The sequence below is a fragment of the Balearica regulorum genome, chromosome 10 (assembly GCF_011004875.1).
Source record: "Balearica regulorum gibbericeps isolate bBalReg1 chromosome 10, bBalReg1.pri, whole genome shotgun sequence".
Lineage (NCBI taxonomy): Eukaryota > Metazoa > Chordata > Aves > Gruiformes > Gruidae > Balearica > Balearica regulorum.
Genome location: NC_046193.1, coordinates 8525322 through 8543905, shown reverse-complemented (window position 1 = coordinate 8543905; position 18584 = coordinate 8525322). Strand labels below are relative to the sequence as shown.

General features: G+C 37.2%; 2 protein-coding genes across 3 annotated transcripts in view; one reads left to right on the top strand and one right to left on the bottom strand.

Annotated features, from left to right (window-relative positions):
* The window catches only part of CACNA1D (calcium voltage-gated channel subunit alpha1 D), a 284291-nt gene that overhangs the window by 245339 nt on the left and 20368 nt on the right, over nucleotides 1-18584 (bottom strand). The window contains exon 2 of the mRNA XM_075761982.1: nucleotides 17915-18014. The gene's annotated coding sequence lies outside the window, so the exon portion shown is untranslated. The remainder of the gene's footprint in view (nucleotides 1-17914; nucleotides 18015-18584) is intronic.
* Nucleotides 1-18584, top strand: part of DCP1A (decapping mRNA 1A) — a 37888-nt gene that overhangs the window by 7811 nt on the left and 11493 nt on the right. For both annotated transcript variants that reach the window (XR_012837014.1, XM_075761985.1), the window contains exons 4-6: nucleotides 4504-4570; nucleotides 11042-11180; nucleotides 15194-15313. Coding sequence is in view for 1 of the 2 variants with exons in the window: in XM_075761985.1 (XP_075618100.1) it covers nucleotides 4504-4570; nucleotides 11042-11180; nucleotides 15194-15313 (326 nt within the window). In the remaining variant the exon portion in view is untranslated. The remainder of the gene's footprint in view (nucleotides 1-4503; nucleotides 4571-11041; nucleotides 11181-15193; nucleotides 15314-18584) is intronic.

Below are 18584 nucleotides of genomic sequence, written 5' to 3'. Positions count from 1 at the left end.
ATAATAGATTTTGTAGAGGTTTATATATTTAAGTGGAAAACTCGGTTACAAAGTGCTGTCTTCCAGGCTTGTTGTATTATCATTAATCAAACAAACTTGTATTCAGAACAGCAAAAGCAAAATGAGTTGCATTGTTTCGAATGGCTTTTAAAATTCTTTGGAATAGCTCCTGCCTGGTTCCAAAACAGGGCATCTTCACTGGTAAGGAAAGTCTCTCATTATCACCTTTGTTCCTGGCTGGCAATGCATTAAGTATAACATTTCTCTGTGATTGCCGAAGCTGAATGGCTCTCCAGCAATCGCATTAACTCAGTGGTTTAGTCTGAGATAAGAAAGGAGCCTGTTCTTGATACCTTTATAGCAGAAGCAGCAATGCAAGCCAGGGGGAGGAACCATTGAAAGCTGTTAAGAAGTTCTAAAAATATTTCCTTTGACCTGAAAGATGGCACTCTAACTGGAAGGGGTTTTCCACTCTGGTTCAGTGTTAAAAACTAGCAATCCCTTTTATTCCACACTATACTTTGTCAGATCGTGGTTTAAGTGTTCCTGATCTTGGATGCTGTTTGCCACCTGCTGAATTACTCCAGTGCAACTGCTTGTGAATTGTATTTGTGAAATGGCCTTTGATACTCAAAACAACAAGAAAGGGAGGGAGTTGGGGTTTTTTAATTAATTCTAATGATTTATAAATCTATGTGGCAGGCTGATATTTAAATTGAGGAAAACATGAATAGTGAATGAGGAATCCCAGTGAAAAAGATATTAGAGCAGAGTGACTGAGGAAAGGGGGCATTTTCAGCCAACCTTGCTACGGGAAGAAATATGAACCTTGAGAGAGATTGCTTTATGAGCTTATTGCTTTATGGCTTAAACTCTATTTGAAGTGTAAAATGATGCATCTACCATATGCAAAAGATGCATATATGAGCTTTTCTTTATGGGAGTGAGATCAGGTTAAGTTGATTTCCATGATTACCCTATAGCACGTTTCAGAATATGAGTCCTTTCTTTCCAGAGAGAGTTTGGAAGGTTACTGTCCTCCACTTCCAGTTGTTCTGCTTCATTGTATAGCAACATCTAAAATGGAACTGTAGAATAGAAGACAGAAAAGTTTTATAAGCTCTTCCAACTAGTTAAGGTAACTTTTAAACAGGTCATCTTTTTGAATGAGATGAAGCTATATCTGCACAAATGGCTAAACTGCCTAAGGCAAGCGAGTGATAGTGTCTGGAATCTCTGAATCTGGCTCTGCTGATGGGTCCCATGTACACTTCTTCTGGCACAGCATTCTCAGCCTACAGCTTCATCAACATTTTAACAGGTTTGCCTTACTGTGCTGCCCCTAGCTTCCTGTTTCTGCCCTCTCTCTTGTGCTAGACAGCATGTTTGTGTGGCTGATCTGCAAACAGTATCAAAGAACTGGTCTGGACTAAAATGTGTCCAGCTGACGTAAAGGACAAGAGTGAACTGGGGTAGAATGAGTTAATGGCAAAGTTGTGGGGACAGAAGGGTGGTGACACTGCTTCTTTCTGCTTAAAATGAAAACTGAAGTGAAACCACAGCTTTGGGAGACAACTTCATTTTATGTTGCCAAAAAGCGAGGCCTTTGTCCCACTGTGGCACTGCTGTCCCCACTTTTCATTCAGATCTACTAACTGGGCAGCGATGGACCAGTAGGCTGACTGCCCCATGAAGCAATGGGAGCACAATGTAGAAAAGACCCAGACCTTTCTTTTGATGTTATCTGGCTGTTAGACTTGAGCAGGAAGATTTCCATAATGCTTTCATTTTCTCGAAATCTCTGTGTTTTCCCATAGCAATTTCAATCAAGTTTTAATGATTGATCCAGTCAAATTTGGAGAGAAGTTGAGTGTTACCTGTTTAGATAAATATTTTTGGGTCGGTGTTTCTAATAAAAGCAACAATATGTTAGAAGAATGTAGATGAGGATAACTGATGACTTCTTTTATTTTATGAAATCTGATTTGTCTGGCATATGGGTTACTTAGGACTTCATGTGTGTCAAAATGTAGTATGAATCCAGCTGAAAGATATTTCTGATGATGATTCTACTTGATTACTAAAGATGCTGCCCAGCATTCAGTGTAGAAAAGCTGGATGGAAAGTGTTAAACTAGATAGAAAATTGAGTAAATTTAGTGGCTTCCATTGGGTGAAACTCTTAAAAGAACTGCAGACAAGATATGCCATTAGACATATAAATATTCAGCTAATGTTTTTGCTGGGTGTAGTAAAAGGATCACGGATTTGAGCAGAACTGGTAAGCACCAACTCTGTTTTTAATAAAAGAATGTTAATAGCTAGAGTTGCATGCATGTAAGAAATATATCAAATACAGTAATGCAGTTGGGAGACACACACGCATACTTCTGCGGCAAGGGAGCTGAACTGATAGTACAAATGAGTCCTCTTTTGAAAAGAGGAAGGTAAACATTCCAGCCTGTTGGACCATATCTATCTTAATGCCCAAGTTTACTTGTTCATAATCTGCTTTACATCTTTATACTGTTTTGCAGTGACTCCCTATGATTGCTTGCCGGTAGTACAAAGTGGAAAAAAGCCTGATGCTCTGTTCACCAAACTGAGATTTGGATCTACTTCGGGTCTTGTGTAGGCCTGTTTCTGGCAGAATTGAGTGTGACTTATCATTTGTGCCATTAAGATGTCATTATAGGTTCCTTATCTTCATTTCTTCAGCAAGTATGCTTTTGAAGAAGCTTTCTTCTCTTGGCAGTTTGTCTGATAATGGAGACAGGGAAGGGAAAGAGCTTTTTTTCAGCGTTAAAATATGCTACATGACTAAAGTAGTAGCTCAGAGTGGAAACATTTTCAGGTTTCCATGCAGTAGACGATCCAGTTGTATTAAACTGTAAATATTAATATGTATTTCATAAGCATTGGATATGTATATGAAATGCTTTTTTTTACTGGCTTATGTCTTTTGTAAGAAGAAAGTTCCTTAAATTGTGCTGGATTGATTTGTTAGTCATAGACTTGAAAAGCTTTGTTGTCTGTTACTTAAGCTGTAACTTCTAAAGAAACAAACACCCAAATGAATACAGTTGAGGTGTGGACATGACTTTTTTGAGAGGTTTGGTCCAACACAGTAAGCTTAGGATAACTGGAAGGTCTAGAAAAAAGTTTAGTAAATAATTGCCTTCTCTGTTGTGGCTCAAAATAATTTTGAGTTTGCTTTGGTTGAGATTTTTGAGTGTTTTGAGGAAGGAAGAAAAAGTAATGAAGGGGAGGGAAGGATTTTACTTTGAAGTAAAAATCTACATCTGGCTGGAAAAGGCTGTGTATTCTTTTTATTTTTTTAAAACATTCCTTTCCTTCACTTTAAGTTATATTTTTATAATCAGTTAGCGATTTCAACTTCATAAAAACATTGGCATGAACTGCAGTATGAACATGAGTTTTAAAAGGCTAAAAGCATCTTTTCAGAAATGAAAATATTGTAATGCTAACATACATAAATTGTTCAATTGCCTTTGATGTACTTGCACGCTATCCATTGACAAACTTCATAGGTGACCCAAGATTTAAAATAACCTGCTTTGTGGGTTGAATTTAATAAAATTCTGAAAAGACTTCTGCAGGTTGTTGTTCTGTTGTGTTGGCACAACTGTGGGGACAGTGAGGAGATGAGTATGTGTGTGGGTAAAAATGGCCTCTTGAAGTGGGATCGCTTGATGAAGAAATAGTACACGGCACGACTGACGGAGTTTCTGTCTCTGGAATATCTTTCAGCTTTAGTGATCGGGGTCTAACTCCCAACTCTCAGTGGAATTTTACTTATTCTGAAAGCCAGAATGGGGCTTCGTGTCTTGCTGAGCTGGAACCTTTTGCCCTCATTGCTTTGTCCTTGATACCTTCAAAGAGCAGAGTTCAAGACGAATCTAGTTTTAAGCTGCTCCATGAATGTGACAGTATGATTGGAGCTTTGGTACTCCTTCCTTCCTATGCAGTTACTTCTCTTAAAAAAAGAATTTGGAGAGGGAACCTTCCAGAGCGCCTCTGACTGAACTGTCATACTATAATTAAAACTGTCAATTTTTGAAGCTCCACAAAAAAAATTGAAACCTTAAATGAGTGTTCAAAAAAACATGGATATTTTTTAGCCTATTCTTTAGTTTAAGTGGTAAAATCAGTAATTTGAAACAGAAGGTTGCAGCTGTAGTGAGAAGGCATCTGGTAGTTAAATACCATTTTCCTGCCACTTTATTTACAAACAGTATCAACATTTTGTAGTTCTTGCATTTAATCTGACTGACATTGCGTTTGTTTCCACATGTGCTATTTCTGATTACTTTATAGATGGTACTTGGTCACACAAAGAATATTTGAGTGAAAATTAATGGTAATTTGTATATTGCAGATTTAATGGACTGATGGGGTTTTTTTGGCTTTTTTTCCCTATTGATTTGCTTTCTATTTTTTTGAAACCTTTGTCTTACACATGCATTTTTTTCTTATTTTCAAGTGTCAATTTACAGTATCTGGTTTTATGACAAGAATGACTGTCATCGAATAGCAAAACTCATGGCTAAGTAAGTACTGTGGTCTTATTATTCTGTAATTCTTTTATGCAATACAGAAAAAAATGGAACCTATTAAGCGTGTTTGGGTTTTTTCTCACTCTCCTTAAACAGAAAAATACAACGTTCTTGCTGGTACCGGGTTTTTTAGTAATCAAAATTATGTAGGTGTGGATTGGTTGGTGTTTGGGTTTTTTTTTTTTTAAAAAACCCACAGCATTAAAGTTTCCAGTTAAGTGGTAAAAAATCAGTTGAAGTATTAGTTGGCATTCTCCAAAGAAAGCCAGTATGAACAGTATTTCTTATTTTATATTTCATTTTGTATAGACATGCTGGCAAAAGGTCATCTGATGCAGAAAGTATAATCAAATAAATCGTCGCCATGGATTTTTTTGTTGTTGTTGGTTTTGTGGTTTGTTTGGTAGTGGGCTGGTTTTTTGGGTTTTTGTAAAGCCTTAATTATTTTTCCTGACTAAAGTGAAAAGGTTAGAGAATAGTGGGAGAAGTAGGTATAATCTTATAGAATTAAAGTCATGTTAGGAGAACAAGCAAAACTCTGAAATAATAGGAGCTTGTTGTTGCTAACTTCTGGATGGAGGTTTAAGTTTGATTATTTTTTTTCTTTTTCCCCCCCCCGCTTTGGCGATAAAGCTGCTATGTCACTTGCTCATGTTTTGTAGTGCCCAGGGTCCCTAGAGATGTCATGCAGCAGGAGAATTTCTGAAGTGATCTCAATTTAAAGAAACCTTAAAAGACTGTGTTTGCAATAACATGGTTTTGTTAGTTTGTTTAAGCTATCACTGTAGCAACGTAGTTAGTGTATCTGTACTGTAGATGGTTGCACTGCCACCGCAGAGGAGGGCTTCAGACTGGAGTACAGAAGTTTGAGTGAAGAGAGGTCAAAGAAGGCTGGAACTGATTGAGTTGGCAACGTGGCATAAAGTCTTTAAAACATGTGTTTGAAGGGTATTCTTGCACCTTTCTGGTCCTTCAGGTGAGATGCCTTGCAGATTAAGACAAGATTTTTTTACTAATAGAAAAGGATGGGAATTAACTTATGCAAATCATCGATGTTCTTACAAAAGGAAGGAGCTTGAAGTGTGTGACAGGGTAGTTACGCTAGCAAAAATGCAAAATTGCAAAATGCAGATGTGCTGCACAGAATATCTTCTCATCCCTTGTTCTCTGCTTTGCTTTTCTTCACCATCACATTCTAATTTCCTGAACTTACTTTTCTATCGCACGCCTTAATCAGCATGTCATATCTTGCAAGTTAGGACATTGACTGGCAAAACTTAATTATATGGAAACTAGTCATAGGCATTTTAGGCTGAATTCTAATTTCTTGTTCTGGGGTTTTTGCTTTGGGTTATTCTAGTTTTTCCCCACAGAAGCAATGTAAGACAACACAAATGTCAGACTTTGATATCACGGTCTCTTTCTAAATTCTTACTTTTCTATTTTCTCATCCTGACAACTCTATACAGTTCCCATTTCATACTTTTTTTTTTGTCCTCAACCTGTTGGACTTGTTGCTGTTATTTGGCTTGTCCAAATATAAGGATTAATGGAAAACAGTTGTGTGAAACTGACTCTCAGAAATTGCTACCAAAGCAAATGAAATGTCTGTGGCCTCTCCACTTTATAAACAAGGGCAAAGTTTTCTTTTTCAATGCACCCTTTTAATTTAAAACCATGATTAATGTTTGCAGTGGGGGAGAGAACTCAACCGTTTAAAATACCATGTTCTTATTCTGTCATGCTCAGCTATGCTGCAGATCTAAGTGTCATACAGCAAAACTTGAGCTCATTTGGTATTAAACTAGTCAGGTCACTATAGCCCAAATCAGGCACTACAGATACTTCAGGGATCTTTAAAAGTGTAATCAGGTAACAGACCAGTCTAGCCATAGCTCAGCAGTCCATAAAGCTTGTCTACCCTTTTTGCTGGGTTCTGTAATATTCTGGAAATAACTGTAACCCAGTAGGTTCATTTAAAGTCAGTCTGGGAATAATCTAAGCTTTATTGTCATCTCCTTTTGCAGCTTTACTAACACACAGAGGCAGAAGTGCTAAAGTTGGCATTATTGCTTTGCCCCTGTTTATGGTGCAGATACACACTCTTGTAGCATCTGAGCACCCTAGAAAGTTTCTGAGATTACAAATTATTTTGGAAGGTCAGAAAGCTGAAATGCATTTTTTTAAATGTTGTGATTTTTTTCTGGTAGATGTTGGAATGGTTGTGGATTAAAAGCATCTTTGACACTGAAATTAGAGTTAATGCATCAAGCAGACTTTGGGGACCACACATTGACTTTGTCACTTTAGACTTATGCAAGTGAAACTAGAGAAACCAAATGTGGACATAAAAGAGATTTATTGATTGGATATTGATAGAATACAGATAGTTATATTTTGCTGAGCTGGCTAGTACCTCACTTCAGTATGATTTTTAGTCTTCACTGGCATTACCTTGGTAAAAAACGGTATAAGTGATCTTTGCTAGCCTAAGTACTGCTAGTAATAAGTCTTTTATTATCTGAGTGCTTTTTTCATAATGCCTTTCTTCATTATTAGATTATGGAATGTCTGAATACTTCTAGTTCTTTTTTCCTTTAAAATTGTATATTGGTTTGGGGATAACAAAAGTATTTGCAGAAGCCATTTTATACTGAGAAAGGTATTTAAGGTAAGTGTATTTACTTCTATTTGTTGAAAAAGCACTGTAGAAAAATCACACTTCATTTGGTACCACATGTATTATAGCTTCTGAGTATCTAAAGATTCATATTAGGGGAAATGAGATGAAATGCACATTACTGTAAGAGGGAAAAGCTGCACTTCTGCGGCTGTTGTTACAGACCTGATGCAAAGTGGATTGATACTATTTTGCTGACATCCATTTCCACAAACATCAAGCTTTATCTCTGCCAAAATGGGTAGAAGGCAGACAGAAGAAAAGTAAAAATGCTGATATGTTTGTGTCCTTCTCTACAAGGAGGCTGAAACTGCAGGAATTACTTCATCCTGGGATGAAAGATGTATTTAAGAAAACTTAAAATACACTTTTTCATTTCAAAAAAAGAAAATAAAATTGGGTCTTAAGGAAAACTGCATTTCAGCACATGTTAGCAGGCTCCACCAGGTTTAGTTCAGTATATTTTCAAATAAAAATTTACGTTGCCTTCCAAGAGTATTAATATTGTTCCACAGTTTTTGTTTTTGTCTTGGGTGGAAATTTGGATTGGCACCCATTCGTTTAGGTGGCGTTTTCTTGTATCACTGGTAGGAAAGAGTAGTGCCTTTAATAGTACCTCAGAGCTTCAAAAACATAACCATAAAAGGTTTCAAGGAGATTTGCATTCTGTTTCCTGCTGTTTGACTTGACCTTATTGTGTCAGACTGAGTTAACAAGATTGTAGGCCATCCATTTATATTTTGATGCCTTATCTTTCAAAAGAAAAGTAAATTAATGTTTGTGGGCTTTGTAATCACAGGCTTCACTTCTCACATTCTCTCTCTCTCTGTCCCTGCTCCCCACCTCCCCTTCTGTGAGGCTGTGCCAGGTATATTTTCAATGTTATAACTGCAGATATTCTGAAGCATACTGTCACAGCAGCTACTGTGTCCCCGAAGGAATGTGTGCCTCTTCCACTATCTGATATAATGGAAAGAAACAGCAGGCCTTGCTTAAAAAAGATTTAATCCTGGATTGCACATAGAGCATGCTCAGTGTACAGATTTGCGTTAGTTGACTTTTTTCTCAGCAAAGGTATTGGATTTACAGAATGTTCTTAGATTTTTTTTTTGAAGGAATTCTAGAATTTTCTGAAATGAAAAAAGTTGTGGGAGTTGTCAAACTGCTAACTTTAAAAGGAATTAATTTGGGTCAAGTTAAGTCAAGATGATTGCTTATGAGGGATAAGCTTTCTAGAATAGAAACCAGGGTTTTTCAAATCTTTGTGAAACTATTGCATTCTGACATGTAAATTTGTAAGGGGGGGTTATTTTGGGTTAGTTTATAGGCTTGTTTTACCCTGTTTCAACAGTCAGACCCAAACTGACTTCTGAGATATTTTACAGGCAGCAAGCTAGAAGTAGTATCTCAGAGAGTTTTGGGAGTGTACTGTTTTCACAGTTACTCCATCACCACCATCTGAATGTAATCCACACAATACAGAAGATGGAAGAAGAGCTATTAGACAATTACCTACATGAGAAGATAATTTAACTGTTATTCTTCAAACAAACAAAAAACCCCCTAAACTTTAAAATGGTAACAAATAGTTCATAATCATAGAATCACAGAATTGTTTTACTTGGAAAAGACCTTTAAGATCATCAAATCCAACCATTAACCTAACACTGCCAAGTCCAACTACTAAACCATGTCCCTAAGTGCCACATCTGTGTGTCTTTTAAATACCTCCAGGGATGGTGGTTCAACCAGTTCCCTGGGTAGCCTGTTCCAGTGATTAATAACCCTTTCAGTGAAGAAATTTTTCTTGATATCTAACCTAAACCTCCCCTGACACAACTTGAGGCCATTTCTTCTTGTCCTAGCACTTGTTACTTGGGAGAAGAGACCAACACCCACCTGGCTACAACCTCCTTTCAGGTAGTTAGAGAGCAATAAGGTCTCCCCTCAGCCTTCTTTTGTGAAATGGATGTACTCCTTGAAGATGTCTTGCTATGAGACCCATTAGTACTATTTTAATGGGAAGATGTCTTGTTGAAACCTTCTGGACCAACTATTTAAGAGCAGGAGGAGGGTCTCAAGACTGAAGCCTTTGTTTCACCCATCAGGCAGCACATGCATGACTTCAGCTGTCCAGAATTTTCCCCTTAACTGACATATTTCTTTTTTCTGATACAACTATGTTTGCACTTGAAATCTCAGCAAAATATTCTAGTTCTTTTACTTTGCCCTTTCTCATCCCTAATTTCAGAGTGGAGTTTAGACAAGTCCTAAGTCAGGACTGTATGACCGTGTGGGGTGCTAGAACAAAATGTTCTCTCAGGGTGTCACCATAGAAACATTTGCATAGTATTGAGCTGCTTCATCCAGGCTGCAGTTCTTAGAAATTGCCAGACAGAGTGTAGATTGGCCTCCCTATTCTGATTTATGTTTGCAGGTGAATGCTTGCTTACAGACAAAGCTGTCCTAACAATGAGAAGCTGGTTAAATTAGCAGCCTGTATGATTAAAAAAAAAAAAAAGGGCTTGTTTGCTAGAAAACTGTTAAGAAATTTCCAAGACTTGAACTATATTTTTCCTCAGAAATGGCAACACAGAGGTGCATATAAATATCTAATTACTCTACAGCCTATAAAATCTGCTCCTGAATCCTAACTGACCCAAAGAAACTGGAGGCTGGAATGATTGACGCTTTCTGTGATTGTTATGATGGTACCTCTTGGCTCCCCCATCAGCCATCAGTTCCACAGCATGAGAGTTCTCAAGTGATGTGCCAGCTCCAGAGCTCTGCCCTGTTTACAGTGCTTGTTTTTTCTTAACATATTTGATTAATGCAGGCTTAAAAAAGAAGGGATTACAGGCTGGTGTGTGTTTATTTCAAGAGGATAAGCTTTAGCGCATTCTGCAGCCATGTATATCTTGTGAACTGTGTATGGATCAAGAGTAGAAATATATGCTGCCTTTACTTTTGTTAATGAAATGTACCAGGTACCCATCATCTTGCATATCTTAACAGTCTTTTAAACTGAATTTTTTGATGTTTGAGCCGGGTAGGGATGGAGTAGAAGTGGTGAATGACCTGTAGGCTCCAAAGGCTGGAGGAAAAGACGTGTTGTAGACCTGCAAGTAATTGTAATGGCTGCAGGGCAGCTAGCGAAGAAAATGGCTTGCCCTTCTTTCCAGAGCCTTAAGTGAGGGAATAAAGGATAACTTGCTCTAAGCCTCCTTGCAGCCTGACTCCAGAGACATTTGGTGTGAGCCAGCTCTCTTCTTTCCCAGTGTCTTTGTTTTGTGGTATGGCAGGCCTCGTCCTAAATTAGAACTGTTTTGTAATTGAATTTGTTGAGTAACATGGCTTGATTTGGCTAAATATGGAAAAAATGCATGTTAGGAAGTAAAGAGTAAAAAATGTATTTTACTCAGTCTACGGTGTAATATGTGTGCTCTTTGTATAACATGTGCTTGAATGTCCGTGCATTTTGTTGCAAAAATGTCTAAATATGACAGTTTTATAGAAGTAGTGTTTACTGTAGGCAAACTTTGTGAGAGACAGACCAGTGCTGTCTGGATTAGAGATAAATTGTACAGACCATTTGACAGTTTGACTTATATAAACCTTGTAGCAAATGAAAACTTGTGTAACTTTTGGTCAAATATGTGTTAGGTTTTTATACAGGTGGAACAAAATGTGTTAATATGCCAGGACTACATTTTTCTTTACTGCTTTTTGCAAGATGCTAACTCCAGATAAAATTTTAAAATCCTGCTTCTCCTTTCCTGTTACAGAGTGGTAGAACAAGAAGCTCAGAGATCGCAGCAAGTTTCCCAGGACAGAAGAAGTCCCAGCAGAACCAATGGCTGCAACGAAAACAGGCCCATTGACATCCTGGAAATGCTTAGTAAAGCCAAGGATGAATATGAACGAGTAAGGAAATGTCTCTTCTTTTTTTTTTCCCCCATAACTTTGTGAACAAATAAAACCACTACTTGTATTTCTGAATAAGGGGCTTAGGTCATTGTATGGAGTCCACTGAAATAGCATGCCCTGTGATTTCTGAGAGAGATATGATAGGGAAAATTCTGATAATACACTCTAACCGAAGATTGCAAAGTAGTGCACCTGATCCATAATTTCATGGGCCTGTATATTCTTATGTTTGAATTGCTACCTTTGAGGGGGGTGGAGAGGGAATACAACTTTAAAAACAGATACCTGGAGATACAGATGCAACAAAACGTTTTTCTAAAATAGGTGCATGGGCTGCTTAATCCTAGTACTCATCTACTGTCTTGTTTTGTGAGATCATTGTCAAAGAAAACATGAACAAATAGGTATATGTATCACTGTAGAAAAACATACCACTGAACATAACTGGTTTTGTGATCTTGAAGTGCCATTATTGTAAATATTCCTCATAGTGACTGACACTTTGGTTTTTCAGTTTTTTCCTCTGTAATGAAAGTCACTGGAGGAGATCTGCTATGATTCATGCCATAATCAAGAGCATTCATTGAGCTGCACGCTAAAATGCTTTGGCATGTTGAATAATTTAACATAAGCCCAGGAACTTTGTGAACTATCCCATGTCTGTGATACAAGCACAGATGTACACAGACTTAGAGAAGGGGTAGTGTGGGGGAAAATTCATATTTTAAAACAGTGGGATGTTGCATGGATTCGTAAGTTTTATTTCTGTAATTGTTACTTTAGTGGGCAACTCTTCACCTATTTTTTTCATTTTTAAGAAAGCTTATCTGGAAACTAGTTTTATCACACCAGTTGTGCTGTGTTTAAAGAGTAGGCATTCCTTACAATTGTTTCAGTAGCCTTGCTTTCAGACTGTCTTGTTCCCTCCCTCAAGTACACTTTACTAGGAAACAGTCTCTGATTTCAGGAAAGCTGGGTTGAATACTGATTATGAGATCCAACTTGAAATGTAGCTTGGTAGACCCATTTTACTATTCTACTGCTATAAGAAAATTTTGTCTATGGGAATAACAAATAAAAAATTGTACCCAACAGCGTCTGTCTCTTCTTAGTCTCAAAAGAAGTTTTGTGGTATTAGAGATCAGAGATTTAGCAGTTCAGTACATTTGTAGACTCTGTGAAGCATATCTTTAAGTGTAACAATATTGTTCCCCTATCTTTCTCTTCCCCAGTTTACTGTTTTTGTCCTGTCTACTGTTTGTCTATCCTATTAATAAACTAATTGATTTCAGAAGGGTGAGTCTGGTATCTTTCACCAGTGCTAAGTTCACAAGTTTACATAATGGAGCAGAATATTAGTTCTCTCAGGAAGGAATTACTTTATATAGTCCTGACCACCAAATTCATACATGCAGGACGAAATAAGGGTAATATGTGGGAGATCCAAAAAAGGAAACAAAGATTCTGAACATGCTTCTCCCCAAGTATAATAATACAAGAATGTGCAATAGTAATGTGTGAGTATAACATTGCAGAGATGTGGTATGATTTTTGTTGTTGTACTGACGGGAGAAGAGTTAGCACATTAGTAGAGTGCTTGATTCCTTCCAGAACTTGCTTGTACAGTAGGTCAGAGCAGAATTCCTTTGAGTACTTGAGATTTGAGTCTTTTGTAGGATTCTAGATTGTTACAGTACAATGATGAGGATAAAAGAATGAACATGTAGATTAAGTCTTGTGTGAGCCAACTTGTCACTTTCTGACATAGATTGAGAGTAGGTGAATGTGACAAACTGTACAATATATTTGACCCAGGCTAGATTCTAGTTTCTGAAAATCAGTGTGTGTTTTTGAATGCTTTAAATACAGATTAAGAAAATAAATTGCTTCTGATTTCTTTGAGCATCAGTGCTGTTTGGGGAGAAGGTATCTTTGGTACAAAGGCCAGCATTGTGGAAGTAGCAGCTTTTGTGAGGGCAGAGGAGGAAGCATTAAAACCTGAATGACCCATTTTTCAATGTTGTATCAATTGAGACATATTTGGAGAAATTGAAGGATTTTTGGGAAGAAGGAGAAAAAAAAACCCCACACACCACAAGAAACTGTTTTGGTAGTGCCCTCTTAGGGTGTGATGAAGTCTTTCTGTCTTTGTCCTTGCAGTATTGGATAATATGCATTTCCAAAAGATCTTTCTTTAAAATGATTCAGAAAGGATATTCCAGCTTCCTCTCTCCTAATTTTCAGATCTTTTTCATGTGAGAGTACTGAAAAGCTTTTGCTAGAAACAAAGTTCCTAAGCATCGTGGATGAAGCTCTGTAGACAAGTAAAATACTGATAAACAGGCAATGATATGCAGATTTTGTGGAGGACAGTCAACGTCTGTGGTGCTTAAAATATAATAGGGAAATATGCAGGGCATGGACTACAGTAGAGCTACTATATAGTTTGGGGTTTGTGTCTTGATCTTGATTAGTTACTCTGTGTGTTTTGTTTCTTGATGCTTTTAGAACACTAGTGAAACTAGAATAATTATTTAATTTCCTTTTTGTGTTTATGTGAACTGTAAACTGAATCTGTTGAACGTAATCCCATAGCCTGCTATGGTTGTAGTTATGTAGAAGTTGCCAGATAAACAGAATTGAGCAATGTTGGTCACGTTTCAAACAAACTTCTTCGGAGAGTGTTCTGTTGACCACCTCAGCTTTAGCAGCAAGCCTCTGGTGTAGTCAAGGTATGTCAATGCTAACATGATTAGGTAACCAGCTTGTTTTGAAGATGGCTTCTTGAGAGATCTTTCCTGTCTTAATTTTTTTTTTAATATTATTTTATGGCACTTGGTAATTATGCATGAATTTGTATTTAGGAGCAGAAAGTACTTATCTGCCTGGTACATTCCAGATGGATCATACAGTAATCCTTGTGTGCAGCCCACATGAGATTGGCAGAGTGTCAGCATGAGAAGGGGGCAGAGAGAGTGAAAAAGAGATTTATGAAGGTCTGAGTGATTTAATCTAGGATTCCAAATCAGCTTAATCCTTCAAGTACTCGCTACATCAAGTCCATATGTGAAAATGAATGAATTCTGAGATTATTTTTTTTTTTAATGAAGTGAATGGATGCTTTTTATAGTGTGGTGTTTTGTGTGTGTGTATGTTTCAGCATGAGCATGGAAATATACTGCAGGTCATCCTCTAGTGAAAAGAAAACTATGCTTTGTCTGATTTTTGTAACCACAAGACATCCAGCATTTCAGGCACAAAGAGTTTTGACCTTCAAGTTAGTGGCTAAAAGTCGGAAAGATGGGACAAGTTGCTTCCTGCCTCTGTCCCTAAATCGCAATATACAGGGTCACACCTCTTTTGATGCAGCCCAAGGTGTAGTTTAACTTTTCAGTGCTAGACTGTCTACAGCTTGGGTCTTTTCACTGGTGATTTAAACTGTAATACAACTTCTATTTGTTTATGTATATATTTAGAAAAGATGAAAGTCAACATGATCTGTAAACATACTGTCTGTTGTAATGCTACTCTCTTGTCTGTTTTGTGCCTTGTTCACAGACAACCAAATTAACATCTTCTGAAAATACGTGTACATGGTTAATCAAATCTAGTGGAAATAAGTCCGTAACAAGCTCTGTTGCCAGCCACTTCGAATGATTTCTGACATGATTTTTTTCCTAAGTTGTTTTTAGTTTGGGTTCTTGATTTAATGAAGTGTAGCTAACTTCCTCATTAGCAACTAACACAGATAAAGGATGTGAAAAGCCTGCTTTTTTGCTTTTTTCTTTTTTTAATACAATGTAAAAGCTTTATGAATACGTACCGGATGGTGGCTGTCTTGGTATGATTTTTATTTCCTTAAATTTGTGAATTCTACAGTGTCTTACAAAAATCAGTACCCTGTACATCATCTGTATTTCAAAGTCCCATGTAAACAGGATTGTAGTAGTGGATAAATGTAGACTTAAAACTCATGTATTTCTATTAACTACTTTTTTTTTTTCCTCCAGAATCAGATTAGTGACTTAAGTATTATATCAAGTTCTAGAATGCAACAAAATGCAAATCCTCCAAAGCCAGAAAGCACAGAGCCTTCAGAACAAAAAACTTCATTACAAGTGCAAGAGCAGGTATGCTGCATCCAAACCTAAATAAGGTGCTTTTTTTTTTTATCCTTTCATTAAGTTTCACGCACTCTGCTAGTGTGACTGGTAAAGACAGCGGTCACCTTGGCTGATTCCTTCGTGCTTCAATTGTGGAAAAAATTTATGTGATTTTTGTGTTGCTTTTCTTCAGTGTTTTTTTTCTTTTGTTTTGGGCAGGGAGAGTGGTGTTTGAGGGGGTTTTTCCCTGTGTTAAGAACTTTTTGACAGTATATGCCTTCCGCCGTGGGAAAGGAAATATTGGGGGGGGATGTCATTGTTGGGGACAGATGTTGCACAAATTGTGGTAATACTAGTGTTGAGATCTAGTTCAGGTAAGTGTTAGATACAAAATGTTGTATCAGCATGTATCCAAATATCTACAAATTCTACAGCTTGGTGTTATTCCTGTAATTAAAGTTTAAACCATAGTACAAGTGCAACTGAAAATAACCTCAGCTTCATGTAAATGTTGTCGTTGAACCATGGGAAACTTTTTACAAAATACTTGGTATCGTCACTGGAGTGGCTGGAATAGGTAGGAGTAGTTCAGTATTTGGCTCCATTTTCTAGTAAGCATTTGTACACGAGGAAACTGTAACTTTGTACAAAACTTTTTAGAAATAAATTATTAAAAAAAAAAAAATTCTGCAATAACTAAATTCCCTGTAACTCTTAGTTTGGGCCAGCTTACGGTGCCACCCAGTGGGCACAGAAAGGTCAGTGGTGGTTCTCCTCAGAAAATACCCCACTGAGGTTAGCTGCTACACCTGCCTCCCATCCTGGCCATTTTACTGTTGTGTTTATGATGCAGTAAACCACCGCATCTGAAAAATGAACTGCCCTATGAAAATATGTGCAACCTCGCACTTAGTACTTGTGAACAAAATTCTTCCTTTGTAGTAGTAGTAAATAATTTCCAGTACAAGCTAGGACTAGGATATGGGCTGCAGGAATCTGTTTTAAGGGATGGGGTAGTAACAGTTAATTCAAATGAGGGCTGGGGAGTTCACTGGTATTATTGGCTGTCACAACCACCTCTACCCCTTCACCAGCCCCTCTGCTTTTGGATCAGCCAGCTCTGCTTGTTGCACGCCTGGTCTTGAGACCTGGCAGCAGGGTTGCCTGAGGCTTTGTTTTAAAAGAAGATACTTTCTTTTGGGTCACTTCATGTAGATTGTACACAGTCCGCTGAAGTGCCTCACCTGACAGCGCATGAAATTGCAGAGCAGAAATCAAATAACTAGTAAAGGAAAAATTAGATAAGATTATAAGAAATTGCTCTGAAGTAATTAGAGGGAAACAGTCAACTTATAGAAGAGGTGAAATGCCATATTTTTAATTCTGTTGAGCTATTTAAAATAATAGCTGCAGAGATAGTGGAAAGAATTAATTGGGTGATATAAGTGATAATTCTTTAAAGCTAGTTAACTGCGTTCAACTATATCACAAATGTGTTAGTCACATTTTTAATAACATGGACAACTAGGAGGCTACTAGAAAAACATTCTATTTCAACTGTAAAAATACATTTTTCATCTAATTGGAACAGGTGACCAGTAAAATTAAATAGTGTACACGTAAGTATGGTGAGTTTCCTAAACCCCCTCCAATATGTCATACATGTTGATTGACTAACTTCATTTCATGCTAAAGATATGACATACTTGGGAATAAAAGTGTCTTCTTTGTGATATTCTGAAGTTTATGGGTTTTGTCTTGGCACTTCAAAATGAAAATCAGTTGTAGCATGAAATGCTTTTGTGCCAGTGATTGGCATAACTGAATCAGAACTCTGAAATCAAACTTCATAGTGCTAGCTCTGACTGCTAATTCATGTTTCAGTATATCTGAAATTATTTCTGGAGAAGCCCTCTGAGCAGCACTCGGTTCCTATCAAGTAAAGTGATCATGTTGCCTTTTTGCAGCCCCTGCTGATAAGGGTCTTCATAACACACTGAGTTGATGATACACTCAAAATATACCTCATCCAGAGATGGGGCAGGCAAAAGATGTGGTTTATACTTCAGACTGGAAATTAACTTCATGTTTGAAACTGTATCCACGTAAGGGACTAGTCTGACTTGGATCAGAGCATCGTAGAGATTTCTGTTTATTATTTGAATATTGTAATGTATTAAAGGAAAGCTAGTCAATTTAACATACTGAACTGAAAAGCCGAGTTTAAAATGAGATGGAATAGTGATTTTTCACTTAATAGAATCTTTACAGTTGAAGGACAGGTCTCCAGAACAGTAAGATCAGTGGAGAAAAGTAAGAACAACTTTCTAGGAAGAATTCCTAACATAATTACAAGGTTTACAAACTATAGAATGTCTCAGCTGCAAAATGAAAGTGTGCCTGACTTTAACTAAAAATGAGTAACAATAGTGGCAGTAGAGATTAGTGACCTGGGCAGAAGTCAAATATGATTTCAAGCTCAAGGATTTCTTTTGTTAGGCTACTTGCATGCTACCTGTACTGCCATACTTTCATTGCTGTTATCTGTGCTAGTAAAATTAGAGCTAGCATAGCAATGTCATGGTACAGTAGTTGTCACTGTAAAATAGCAGCTTTGTTTAGACATACCATCAGAATACACTGGTATTATGCTGCAGGCATTCAGTCTTCTGAACAGAATGTTGTATTTTAGTCCAGCTGTTTTACATAACTTCTGGTCCTATGCAACCTAAAAAAAAAAAGGAAAATTTTGAGATTAAGGGTATTAATTGCTGTTTCTTTTCACTTTAGTGAAACACATTTTTAAACACTTTGAGCAAAATACTAAGATGATGATATTGTTAAAATCAGATTTAATGTCGGTGCTGTAGGCTAGATGTATGTTTTTTGGGGAGACTAAAGGACTGGTAGATGTAATTGTGTGCATAAATACACACTTTTCAAGGAGATATATATATGCATCTGTTTAGGTCTATAAAAATTCTTCTACCTATTATAACATCTATTGCATTGTTAATGAAAAGGGTGAGACAAACTCTCTAGGCATATATGGCTAGAGCAGTTGTGTACCTTCAGGTTTCTCTGTTCCTTTCCCATTTTTTTACGCCGTTTATTAATTATTTCCAACTCTCTAAATTCTAAGTGGATTTTATTCAACATGTTCTTTTTGTTCATTTTTTTCCCCTCTGCAGTGCTTTGTATAGTTAGGGCTAATCAATGATGGCAGGTGCCACCTTAATGACAGAATTAGCTTTTTCCCTTCTTTACTACTAGCACACAGGCTGTCCATAGAAGGCTG